Source organism: Oncorhynchus masou, chromosome 19 (genome assembly GCF_036934945.1).
Source record: "Oncorhynchus masou masou isolate Uvic2021 chromosome 19, UVic_Omas_1.1, whole genome shotgun sequence".
In the NCBI taxonomy this organism is placed as follows: domain Eukaryota; kingdom Metazoa; phylum Chordata; class Actinopteri; order Salmoniformes; family Salmonidae; genus Oncorhynchus; species Oncorhynchus masou.
The window spans coordinates 22,375,416-22,389,058 of NC_088230.1; the positions used below are offsets into that span (position 1 = coordinate 22,375,416).

The 13,643-nt window shown below is 45.0% G+C and overlaps 1 protein-coding gene across 1 annotated transcript; it reads right to left on the reverse strand.

Annotated features, from left to right (window-relative positions):
- Window positions 1-34: 34 nt before the first annotated feature.
- On the reverse strand, window positions 35-6,264 carry LOC135506010 (serine incorporator 1-like). The gene is made up of 10 exons (XM_064925338.1): window positions 6,148-6,264; window positions 4,745-4,906; window positions 4,438-4,631; window positions 4,201-4,280; window positions 2,536-2,673; window positions 2,215-2,384; window positions 1,978-2,068; window positions 1,735-1,879; window positions 1,377-1,601; window positions 35-981 (listed from the first exon to the last, which is right to left on the reverse strand). The coding sequence occupies exons 1-10, from the start codon at window positions 6,184-6,186 to the stop codon at window positions 843-845; spliced, it is 1,383 nt and encodes a 460-aa protein (XP_064781410.1). The 5' UTR covers window positions 6,187-6,264; the 3' UTR covers window positions 35-842.
- Between the last annotated feature and the right edge of the window lie 7,379 nt (window positions 6,265-13,643).

Consider the following 13,643-nt stretch of genomic DNA (forward strand, 5'->3'; position numbering starts at 1 on the left):
GTTCTGTAGGTGAAGGTATATTCAGGAAAATGCATGCTTTGCCTTAACGTTTATTAAAAGGTGGGTTACAATGCACTTTAATACATGTCAAAAGACAAACAATTGTCAGTCTGCTGGAAATACTGAATACACATTTCTAGTATGTTAAAGCATCTACAAAATAATTTATCCACTGAACATCAGTATTTTACATTAAGATAACTCCAGTGTGAATCATAAGTAACAAGGTACACAAAACTGAAGGACTAATATCTGACCTACAACAAGATGTGCATGATCACAAAAGGGAAAGCTGTAGTTTCAGTTTCGCAATTTGGGAGGATGTTCTGAAAAGGAAAGCACTGCAAAGCATGATGGTAGATTAGCCTATAATATGCCACTGGTACATCACTGGTGGAAATGAACCTAGGATTACAACAATGAGCTAATATCTGAAACCCTGCACTTCATTGCTACATATGCATAACTTAAAGCAAAGTGTAGCATATTATCAAACATCAAGCAGTCTTGCCCATTTTGTAACAAATCAATGGTTCTTTCTGAATGTCTCTTATCCAGAGTCAATTACAGTTGACCAAAGAGTCCTCCTTTCACTGACCATCTCTCCAAGCCCCAGCTACCTTTACAACCAACTCAGCAAAAAACATTCTTTAACTTTGCAATAGGATAAAACATGGTACATAAAACACCCATGTATTCAATACTATAGCATGCATGCAGTGTATTAACAAAAAGGGTGGGTGGGGAATGCACATACAGTATTTACAGAGCTTGTTCACCTTACGAGTTGAAAATTCAAAATGATCATGGGCAAATGATTGCCCCCCTCATTCTTTAGATCATCAGTCGAAGTCTCGGTTGACCAGGACCAGTGGGGCTGCTAGGGTCCACACATAGAGGGCAATGCAGATCCAGCTGGAGGAGATCTTCACCCACACCGAGGGCCACTTGCTGGTCATTGTCTCATAGTTGGAGTCAGGGCTGAGAAAATCAAAAACAGACAAGTCAAACTCATGAGCGATAGATGCAAAAGAGGTCAATCAAACTTGACCAAAACAATGGAATTGCCATGGAAATGTGTGGGGGAAAAGGGCTGTGAGGGAAAGATCTCATTTAGGCTACTGTTTGTGTGCATTTCACACTGTTGAGGTAAAAATTGCAAGTATAATGCTTGTATGGATGTCAACCCAAATACATGTCCATGTAATACTTAACCAATCAATTGCATTAGAGTTAAAAACGACTGACTACTAGCTATACATTTATGCACGGTAGCGCGCAGCCGGTTTGGGTTCAGTGTAAGGCTACAGACTCATTACTGTTACCTAGTTATCATCCTACTAGACCAAATAATCCAGGAGAGTGAGGATACACACCTGTACCAGTTGGTGAGGGTCATCATGATGTAGAGGGAGGCCAGGAAGAGCATGAAATGGAAGAAGGAGTAGCTGTAGGTGACACCTTCCTTCTCGTTGTCCACGGCCCGGTTCTCACCATCTTCCACGTCAAAGTTCTCAGGGTGGTGGCCATCCTCAATCAGAGAAGACTCGTCACTGGTCAGAGTCAGTTTGTTCACCTGGGTGTTGGAGGAGTTGCGGATGCTATAGGAATGAATGGATAACATGTTATTGTCAGGGTCAATAGCAACTGCACAAAGCTGGTAAAATAGCATTAGCAGTTTCTTCAAAGAGAAAACTGCAGACATTGTTGTTTGGGTTGGACTTGTTTCCTTACCTTGAGTACAGAACACACATCAGGAACAGGACCAGCCCCACAATACCCTGGGCATCCCACCACTGAACAACAGGGTGGTCCTTACCAGCTGGGGTGGTGTTGTTGAGGCCAATGATACCCAGCAAGCTTGGGTTGCATTTCCTGTCTGTGGATGGCAAAGACACATTTACTCGAGTGCTTGTCTTGATGAAGAGTTAGCCATTTATTGGTGTATCAGAGACATTTGATCATTAAACTTCTCACCTGGCTCGTTGGTCATGGCAGACCAGGTGAGATACATGGTGTACAGAGTCACAATGGAAGACTGCAGCAACCCAGACCTTGGCTGGGACTCCTGTTGAGAAAAGGGGTGAGATAACACTAAGATGTAAATGTGTCAGAACATATTAAAATTACATGTTTATCATACAAGATGAAGGTCCAGAGACTAAGGTTTCTGGGGTACAACAGGTGACATGCTGGTCCAATGCACTTTCTTACCTGAATCTTGGGCAGGACGGACATGACTGAGGCTCCGACACACAGCAGCATGTTGACAGTGATGAAGGCCTTGTTCTCAGTGCAGCCATCAGTGTGGGTGTAGTAGACGTAGAACATGATCAGAGACACCAGGGACAGGATGTAGTTGATGGTTGTAGCAGACAACAGAGCTGCATGGGAGAAATTAGACTTACTGGTTATTTCTGGATAATGGGGACAGGGGGAGTTAAAAGTGGAGACACAGGGTTGCTTTAACTCAACCTGTCACCAGTGCATTTTCACAAGGTATTCTTAAAGAGAAGCTCCTGTTGATTACCATACCTGCATACCAGCAGCGAGAGTTGCCCTCCTCCATCTTCTCCACCCAGGACTCATTCCAGGAGTGGGCAAAGTCTATCAGCAGGACCAGCTGGATCAGGATGAAGCAAAAAGCTCCAGCCATTCCTATGTAGAACCAAACTAAGGGAGAGAAGTGTGAACTAGCTGCAGGCGAAGTGAGTATTATTAGTTACACTTTCAGTACCAGTCAAAAGTTTGGACACACCTACTCATTCAAGGGTTTTTCTTTATTTTTACTTTTTTTCTACTTGATATTCTTCAAAGTAGCCATCTTTTGCTTTGATGGCAGCTTTGCACATTCTTGGCACTCTCAACCAGCTTCATGAGTTAGTCACCTGGAATGCATTTCAATTAACAGGTGTGCCTTGTTAAAAGTACATTTGTGGAATTTATTTCCTTGTTAATACATTTTAGCCAATTAGTTGTGTTGTGACAAGGAAGGGGTGGTATACAGAAGAAAGCCCTATTTGTTAAAAGACCAAGTCCATATTATGGCAAGAACAGCTCAAATAAGCAAAGAGAAAGGTAGGTCCATCATTACCTTAACACACAAAGGTCCGTCAATGTGGAAAATGTCAAGAACTTTTAAAGTTTCTTCAAGTGCAATTGCAAAAACCATAAAGCGCTATGATGAAACTGGCTCTTATCAGGACCGCCACAGGAAAGGAAGACCCAGAGTTACCTTTGCTGCACAGAACAAGTTCATTAGAGTTATCAGCCTCAGAAATTGCAGCCCAAATAAATGCTTCACAGAGTTCAAGTAACAGACACATCTTAACATCAACTGTTCAAAGGAGACTGCGTGAATCAGGCCTTCGTGGTCAAATTACTGCAAAGAAACCACTACTAAAGGACACCAATAATAAGAAGAGACTTGCTTGGGCCAAGAAACACGAGCAATGGACATTAGACCGGTGGAAATCTGAGCCCAAATGTAAGATTTGGTTCCAACCTCCGTGTCTTTGTGAGACAGAGAGTAGGTGAACGGATGATCTCTGGATGTGTGGTTCCCACCGTGAAGCTTGGAGGAGGTGTGATGGTGCTTTGCTGGTGACACGGTGTGATTTATTTTGAATTCAAGGCAGACTTAACCAGCATGGCTACCACAGCATTCTGCAGCAATACACCATCCCATCTGGTTTGCGCTTATTGGGACTATCATTTGTTTTTCAACAGGACAATGACCCAACACACCTCCAGAGTGTGTAAGGTCTATTTAACCAAGAAAGAGATTGATGAGTGCTGCATTAGATGACCTGGCCTCCACAATCACCCAACCTCAACTCAATTGAGATGGTTTGGGATGAGTTAGACTGCAGAGTGAAGGAAAAGCAGCCAACAAGTGCTCAGCATATGTGGGAACTCCTTCAAAACTGTTGGAAAAGCATTCCAGGTGAAGCTGGTTGAGAGTATGCCAAGAGTTTGCCAAGCTGTCATCAAGACAAAGGTTGGCTACTTTGAAGAATCTAAAATATATTTTTGCATACGTGTTATTTCATAGTTTTAATGTCTTCACTATTATTCTACAATGTAGAATTTTTTTTTTAAATAAAGAAATCCTTGAATGAGTAGGTGTCCAAACTTTTGACTGGTACTGTATATTTCTATGAAACAGAAAAACATTATTTGCATGAAAAGGGCCATTACCAGTTGTGAAGGGACCCTCTGGAATGAAGAATGCACCAATGGTAATGGCAGTCGCAGAAGCAAACTTGAAGAACCAAAACCTAAAAGAAAGCATAAGTATTTTAACTGATCGACCTGTTTGAACTTAAAATATACTTATGGATACCCTTGTTCTTTATTTATCTTCCTGTATTGCAGTATATAATGCTTACTGATATTGTCATTACCCATATATGAAGAGGACACAGTGCTATTTACCCATTGTGTATAGAAGCTCTGGGATCCTGGCTACTCTTGACTTTGACCATGAGGAGGGAGAAGAGCAGGAAGAACATTGCCATGCCGAAGCAGATACGGTACACAGCCTTGTAGCCAACCAAGACATCACAGTTGACATGACCCGCCACACCTGGAATTGATGTACCCATTCCCCCATCACAGAATCCTGGAATCTGCAAGAGCCAAGATGCACAAGTAACTAGTCAGGCCAAACAAAAATGTGTAGAATTAGTTGTCTTAACTGTAAATGTTGTATATCAAATACATAAAACACATAGTTTGGTACCTTCTTGAGCTGCTCTTCCATCCCTGGCATGAGCATAATGCATGCGATGCCCACACACAGCAGGAGGAAGAAGGCATAGATGAGTCGGGTGACAGTGGAGTTATTCCCACTGGGGCAGCATTTGCACAGCAGACAGGGGGCAGTGCCACACAGGCAGGGGATCTACAAGGCAAGACAAGGGAATGGGGTTAAATATGATTAAAACCAAATAGCTAAGTCATGCAAGTATAGAACTGATGCTGACAAAATAATATATCTGCCCACCGCTGAATGGTTTTACAGTTAGGCTATATTCTAAGTACAAAGTCAATAGGGTTTTCATTCATTGATAAAAGTTAATACATCTACGTAGGGTTGACATAACACCAACACTTGTTTTTCCCAAGTTGCTAACTGCGTTGGAAACCAAATCTCTGCTAAGAATAGAGATCTGGCCACGGCATGTGTCAAACCTAATCAAGTTGATACCAATGTGGAGGAGAGACCAGGCAGTTAACGGTACACTTTTAGCTTAAATAGTTTCAGGAATATTATTAGTTAAACTAAATAGGAAACAATACCAGACATATGCCTAACTGAACTGAGTGCCGTTAAATTCAAAAGTATTTTAATGACCCACATTTCACAATGCACTGTTGGCCTAACTGGAGACGTCACAGTTAACGGTTATCTGACATTTGATTCTGTTTTGATGCCTCGCCACGGTGTTGCAATATTTCCAAGTACCGGGCAGTAGCTAGCTGGTTAAAATGATCATCATGTTATTGATAAACAATCGTCATATGCAGGGTTTGACAGTTCGCTCCCCGAACTGGTTTGCTTTGCTTGCTCTCTGTACGTTTACATTTTCAATTCTACAGCAATGTAGGCCTACTTGAGACCTAGCTAGATAACGTTAACTATGACGTCTCCAGTTAGGCCGCCAGTACATTGTGAAATGTGGGTCATTAAAATACTCTTGAACACATAGGCACTATCAATAACAAAGTGGCTATCGAGCTAGGTCTCAAGTAGGCCTACATTGCTGTAGAATTTCAAATGTAAACGTATAGAGAGCAAGAAAAGCAAACCAGTTCGGGGATCGAACTGTCAAAACCTGCATATGACGAGTGTTTATCAATGACATGACGATTTTAACCATCCAACGTTTGCTAGCTAAAATTGTGGTCAGAAAGATTACCCGGAGCCAATGTATTTGATTAAAAGGCAATGCACCAAGCCATACTGAACAGGGAACCACCCTGGCTTTGTTGTTGTGCATTGACGCTAACACAGCTACAATTACTTTAGGATAACTGTAGCTAGCGAAACTGTCGTCTGAATAAATATTTGATTCGGTCCGTTTAAAAAAATAGTGGATCTGATGTCGACTGATTTTAATTATCATAAAAACAAAGGCTTACCCAACTCGCCATGGAACACAGTCCGAGAACGGCCCCCATGATGTTTTGCCGAAATAAGACTTCTCTGTGCTGTAAAAGATGGATGCTTTTCGTCTGTTTACAACACAATCGCGCTTCTTCTTAGGATTTGGTTCGTGGATCGCATCTAATTGAAACTGCATATACCGCCATCTACTGTACTGGTGTGTGAGGCATTTCACGGCCTACTGTACCTACATTAAATTATGTACCCACAATAAATTACATACATTTTGAGAAAATTAAAAGTGCCCTGCCAACTATTAACAGCCACATTAAAAACAGCCCATTCCACTATTTAATCCTATCTAATCCTACTCCAGACCAAAGGTCTGAGAGGATAGAACTCAACCACTCAACACCCCATGCAACTGTTCTGCAAAAAATCCTTGCAATCCAAAGTACTTCTCTGCGGCAGCCACCACAACCTCTATTTTCTGTGACTTCTGATCCATTTCTACAGTATAATTGACATCCATGGCTATGAATACCAAATATCACACCTTACTGAAGCACAAATTCTTCCCATCGCTCTCTCTCTTGGGCTCTGCCTATCCACAGGAATCCTCTCATTATCCCTCACCCTGTACCCATCTTCCGCTACCATTCACGTCACTGCTCCTGCACACTTCTCAGATCTACGGATCTTCCTACTACACACTACTGCAACATGCCCATAACTAGCATTTTCGGAAAACAAAAGTTCTCATGGGATAACTTACACTTCCGGCAATTAAACAAGCTAAGCATCAGTATAGAGACAAAGTAGAGTCGCAATTCAATGGCTCAGACACGAGAGGTATGTGGCAGGGTCTACAGTCAATCACGGACTACAAAAGGACAACCAGCCCTGTCTCGGACCACAATGTCTTGTTTAGTTTGTCTTGCTCCCAGATAAACTAAACAACTTCTTTGCTAGCTTTGAGGACAACACAGTGCCACTACATGGCCCGCTATCAAAAATCTGTGGGCTCTCCTTCACTGCAGCCAACGTGAGTAAAACATTTAAACGTGTTAACCCTCGCAAGGCTGCCGGCCTAGACGGCATTCCCAGCCACTTCCCCAGAGCATGAGCAGACCAACTGGCTGGTGTGTTTACGGACATATTCAATCAATCCTTATCCCAGTCTGCTGGTCCCACATGCTTCAAGAGGGCCACCATTGTTCCTGTTCCCAAGAAAGCGAAGGTAACTGAGCTAAATGACTATCGCCCCGTAGCACTCACTTCTGTCATCATCAAGTGCTTTGAGAGACTAGTCAAGGACCATATCACCTCCATCCTACCTGACACCCTACTCCAATTTGCCTACTGCTCCAATAGGTCCACAGACAACGCAATCACACTGCACACTGCCCTAACCCAGCTGGACAAGAGGAATACCTATGTAAGAATGCTGTTCATCGACTACAGCTCGGCATTTAACACAATAGTGTTAAGGGGTCTCGACCCCACCCTGTGCGACTGGGTCCTGGACTTCTTGACGGGCCGCCCCCGACATCTCCACCCCACTGATCCTCAACACTGGAGCCCTCTTCTGTACTCCCTGTTGACCCATGACTGCGTGGCCATGCACGCATTCAACTCAATCATCAAGTTTACAGACGACACTACAGTGGTAGGCTTGATTACCAACAACGACGAGACGGCCTACAGGGAGGAGATATGGCCCTCTCGGAATGTGGTGTCAGGAAAATAACCTCACACTCAATGTCAACAAAACAAAGGAGATGATAATGGACTTCATGAAACAGCAGAGGGAGCTGTAGTGGAGAAGGTAGAAAGTTTTAAGTACCTGGTCCAGGTAATGCTCCACCCACGCAGACAGCGTGGTGAAGATGGTGCAGCAGCGCCTCTTCAACCTAAGGAGGCTGAAGAAATTCAGCTCGTCACCAAAAACACTCAAACTTTTACAGATGCACAATCGAGAGCATCCTGTCGGGCTGTGTCACCGCCTGGTACGGCAACTGCTCCACCCACAACCGTAAGGCTCTCCAGAGGGTAGTGAGGTCTGCACATCGCATCACCGGGGAAAACTACCTGCCCTCCAGGACACCTACACCACCCGATGTTACAGGAAGGCCATAAAGATCATCAAGGACAACAACCACCCGAGCCACTGCCTGTTCACCCCGCTATCATCCAGAAGGCGAGGTCAGTACAGGTGCATCAAAGCTGGGACGGAGAGACTGAAAAACAGCTTCTATCTCAAGACCATCAGACTGTTAAACAGCAACCACTAACATTGAGTGGCTACTGCCAACACACTGACTCAACTCCAGCCACTTTAATAATGGGAATTGATGGGAAATGATGTAAAATATATCACTAGCCACTTTAAACAATGCTACCTAATATAATGTTTACATACCCTACATTATTCATCTCATATGTATACGTATATACTGTACTCTATATCATCTACTGCATCCTTATGTAATACATGTATCACTAGCCACTAACTATGCCACTTTGTTTACATACTCATCTCATATGTATATACTGTACTCGATACCATCTACTGTATCTTGCCTATGCTGCTCTGTACCATCACTCATTCATATATCTTTATGTACATATTCTTTATCCCCTTACACTTGTGTATAAGACAGTAGTTTTGGAATTGTTAGTTAGATTACTTGTTGGTTATTACTGCATTGTCGGAACTAGAAGCACAAGCATTTCGCTACACTCGCATTAACATCTGCTAACCATGTGTATGTGACAAATAAAATTTGATTTGATTTGATTTAATTGAGCCTTTCCTCACTGAGCATGACCCTATTAGTTACCCTGTTTGGTTTGGATGAAAGTCTTACATAGGCCTACTCTGTACAGTAAGAGTCAGTGACGTCTTGTTCAGACAGTACTCATAAAACTAATTGCATTAATGGGAATCGGGAAAGATTAGGGACACCGTAGCCTAATTCTATCAAGGGTCGTCATGTATTGAGGCAGTTCGTTTTACCTCACCAAGCTACTATAGCAAAGAAACTCTGACTATAGCCTGTCACTAATGATTTAGTAGAATAGGAAAGTCTAGGGGAAATTCATGCATAACACTTTTCTCACCATCACAAGAGACCCCAACAATTTGAGACTCTTGAAATGGATTTGCATCATTACATGTGTCACACCCTGACCATAGTTTGCTTTGTATGTTTCTATGTTTTGTTTGGTCAGGGTGTGATCTGAGTGGGCATTCTATGTTGGATGTCTAGTTTGTCTGTTTCTGTGTTTGGGCCTGATATGGTTCCCAATCAGAGGCAGGTGTGAGTCATTGTCTCTGATTGGGAACCCTATTTAGGTTTTGTGGGTGGTTGTTTCCTGTCTTTGTGTTTGTTGCACCAGATAGGGCTGTTTCGGTTTTGCCACGTTTATTGTTTTGTATTATGTTCATGTTGAGTTTTCCTATTAAAAAACATGAACTATAACGACGCTGCATTTTGGTCCGCCTCTCCTTCCCAGGAGGAAAGCCGTTACAGAACCACCCAACAAAACAGGACCAAGCGGCGTGGTAACGGGCAGCAGCAACAGCGGCCGAAGAATCAAGACTCTTGGACATGGAAGGAAATCCTCGATGGGAGAGTACCCTGGGCAAAGCCATGGGAGTGTAGCCGCCCCAAGGTGCAGCAGGAGAAGCGGCAGCAGGAGAAGCGGCAGCAGGAGCAGCGCAAGGAGTAATCGACATGGGAGGACGAATTGGACGGTAAAGGACCCTGGGCACGGCCAGGAGAATACCGCCGCCCCAAAGAAGAGATGGAGGCAACGAAGGCGGAGAGGCGCTGGTATGAGGAGGCAGCACGGCGGCGTGGATGGAAGCCCGAGAGTCAGCCCCAAAAATTTCTTGGGGGGGGCACACAGGGAGTATGGCGAAGCCAGGTAGGAGACCCGTGCCAACTTCCTGTGCTTACCGGGGGGCGAGAGAGACCGGGCAGGCACCGTATTATGCTGTGGAGCGCACGGTGTCCCCAGTGCGGGTGCATAGCCCGGTGCGGTACATACCAGCTCCTCGTATCGGCCGGGCTAGAGTGGGCATCGAGCCAAGTACCATGAAGCCGGCTCTACGCATCTGGTCTCCAGTGCGTCTCCTTGGGCCGGCGTACATGGCAACAGCCTTGCGCATGGTGTCCCCGGTTCGCCTGCACAGCCCAGTGCGGGCTATTCCACCTTGCCGCACTGGCAAGGCGCCCGGGAGCATTCAACCAGGTAAGGTTAGGCAGGCTCGGTGCTCAAGAGCTCCAGTACGCCTGCACGGTCCGGTCTATCCAGTACCACCTCCACGCATCAGCCCTCCGGTGGCAGGTCCCCTCACTCGCCCTGAGGTGCGTGTCCTCGGCCCAGTACCACCAGTGCCGGCACCACGCACCAGGCCTACAGTGCGCCTCGCCTGTCCAGCGCTGCCAGAGCCTTCCTCCTCTCCAGCGCAGCCGGAGTCTCCCGCCTGTTCGGCGCTCCCAGAGCTTCCGCCCCTCAGTCCAGAGGCACCAGAGCTCCTCTTTCCAGCGCTGCCAGAGCCTTCCTCCTCTCCAGCGTTGCCTGAGCTGTCAGTCTGTCCAGAGCCGCCAGAGTCTCCCGTCTGTCCAGAGCCGCCAGAGTCTCCCGTCTGTCTCTTGGGCTCTGCCTATCCACAGGAATCCTCTCATTATCCCTCACCCTGTACCCATCTTCCGCTACCATTCTCCTCACTGCTCCTGCACACTTCTCAGATCTACGGATCTTCCTACTACACACTACTGCAACATGCCCATAACTAGCATTTTCGGAAAACAAAAGTTCTCATGGGATAACTTACATTTCCGGCAATTAAACAAGCTAAGCATCAGTATAGAGACAAAGTAAAGTCGCAATTCAATGGCTCAGACACGAGAGGTATGTGGCAGGGTCTACAGTCAATCACGGACTACAAAAGGACAACCAGCCCTGTCTCAGACCACAATGTCTTGTTTAGTTTGTCTTGCTCCCAGATAAACTAAACAACTTCTTTGCTAGCTTTGAGGACAACACAGTGCCACTACATGGCCCGCTATCAAAAATCTGTGGGCTCTCCTTCACTGCAGCCAACGTGAGTAAAACATTTAAACGTGTTAACCCTCGCAAGGCTGCCGGCCTAGACGGCATTCCCAGCCGCTTCCCCAGAGCATGAGCAGACCAACTGGCTGGTGTGTTTACGGACATATTCAATCAATCCTTATCCCAGTCTGCTGGTCCCACATGCTTCAAGAGGGCCACCATTGTTCCTGTTCCCAAGAAAGCGAAGGTAACTGAGCTAAATGACTATCGCCCCGTAGCACTCACTTCCGTCATCATCAAGTGCTTTGAGAGACTAGTCAAGGACCATATCACCTCCACCCTACCTGACACCCTACTCCAATTTGCCTACTGCTCCAATAGGTCCACAGACAACGCAATCACACTGCACACTGCCCTAACCCAGCTGGACAAGAGGAATACCTATGTAAGAATGCTGTTCATCGACTACAGCTCGGCATTTAACTCAATAGTGTTAAGGGGTCTCGACCCCACCCTGTGCGACTGGGTCCTGGACTTCTTGACGGGCTGCCCCCGACATCTCCACCCCACTGATCCTCAACACTGGAGCCCTCTTCTGTACTCCCTGTTGACCCATGACTGCGTGGCCATGCACGCATTCAACTCAATCATCAAGTTTACAGACGACACTACAGTGGTAGGCTTGATTACCAACAATGACGAGACGGCCTACAGGGAGGAGATATGGCCCTCTCGGAATGTGGTGTCAGGAAAATAACCTCAAACTCAATGTCAACAAAACAAAGGAGATGATAATGGACTTCATGAAACAGCAGAGGGAGCAGTAGTGGAGAAGGTAGAAAGTTTTAAGTACCTGGTCCAGGTAATGCTCCACCCACGCAGACAGCGTGGTGAAGATGGTGCAGCAGCGCCTCTTCAACCTCAGGAGGCTGAAGAAATTCGGCTTGTCACCAAAAGCACTCACAAACTTCTACAGATGCACAATCGAGAGCATCCTGGCGGGCTGTATCACCGCCTGGTACGGAAACTGCTCCGCCCACAACCGTAAGGCTCTCCAGAGGGTAGTGAGGTCTGCACAACGCATCACCGGGGGCAAACTACCTGCCCTCCAGGACACCTACACCACCCGATGTTACAGGAAGGCCATAAAGATCATCAAGGACAACAACCACCCGAGCCACTGCCTGTTCACCCCGCTATCATCCAGAAGGCGAGGTCAGTACAGGTGCATCAAAGCTGGGACCGAGAGACTGAAAAACAGCTTCTATCTCAAGACCATCAGACTGTTAAACAGCAACCACTAACATTGAGTGGCTACTGCCAACACACTGACTCAACTCCAGCCACTTTAATAATGGGAATTGATGGGAAATGATGTAAAATATATCACTAGCCACTTTAAACAATGCTACCTAATATAATGTTTACATACCCTACATTATTCATCTCATATGTATAAGTATATACTGTACTCTATATCATCTACTGCATCCTTATGTAATACATGTATCACTAGCCACTTTAACTATGCCACTTTGTTTACATACTCATCTCATATGTATATACTGTACTCGATACCATCTACTGTATCTTGCCTATGCTGCTCTGTACCATCACTCATTCATATATCTTTATGTACATATTCTTTATCCCCTTACACTTGTGTATAAGACAGTAGTTTTGGAATTGTTAGTTAGATTACTTGTTGGTTATTACTGCATTGTCGGAACTAGAAGCACAAGCATTTCGCTACACTCGCATTAACATCTGCTAACCATGTGTATGTGACAAATAAAATTTGATTTGATTTGATTTAATTGAGCCTTTCCTCACTGAGCATGACCCTATTAGTTACCCTGTTTGGTTTGGATGAAAGCCTTACATAGGCCTACTCTGTACAGTAAGAGTCAGTGACGTCTTGTTCAGACAGTACTCATAAAACTAATTGCATTAATGGGAATCGGGAAAGATTAGGGACACCGTAGCCTAATTCTATCAAGGGTCGTCATGTATTGAGGCAGTTCGTTTTACCTCACCAAGCTACTATAGCAAAGAAACTCTGACTATAGCCTGTCACTAATGATTTAGTAGAATAGGAAAGTCTAGGGGAAATTCATGCATAACACTTTTCTCACCATCACAAGAGACCCCAACAATTTGAGACTCTTGAAATGGATTTGCATCATTACATGTGTCACACCCTGACCATAGTTTGCTTTGTATGTTTCTATGTTTTGTTTGGTCAGGGTGTGATCTGAGTGGGCATTCTATGTTGGATGTCTAGTTTGTCTGTTTCTGTGTTTGGGCCTGATATGGTTCCCAATCAGAGGCAGGTGTGAGTCATTGTCTCTGATTGGGAACCCTATTTAGGTTTTGTGGGTGGTTGTTTCCTGTCTTTGTGTTTGTTGCACCAGATAGGGCTGTTTCGGTTTTGCCACGTTTATTGTTTTGTATTATGTTCATGTTG

Bases quoted from the DNA above. Each gene is read 5' to 3' on its own strand.
- LOC135506010 (XM_064925338.1), bottom strand. From the start codon at position 6,186: ATGGGGGCCGTTCTCGGACTGTGTTCCATGGCGAGTTGG. The intron at 1,880-1,977 runs GTGAGAAGTTTA...TGCCATCCACAG, and splicing joins TGCCATGACCAACGAGCCAG to ACAGGAAATGCAACCCAAGC. The intron at 1,602-1,734 runs GTAAGGAAACAA...TCATTCCTATAG, and splicing joins ATGTGTGTTCTGTACTCAAG to CATCCGCAACTCCTCCAACA.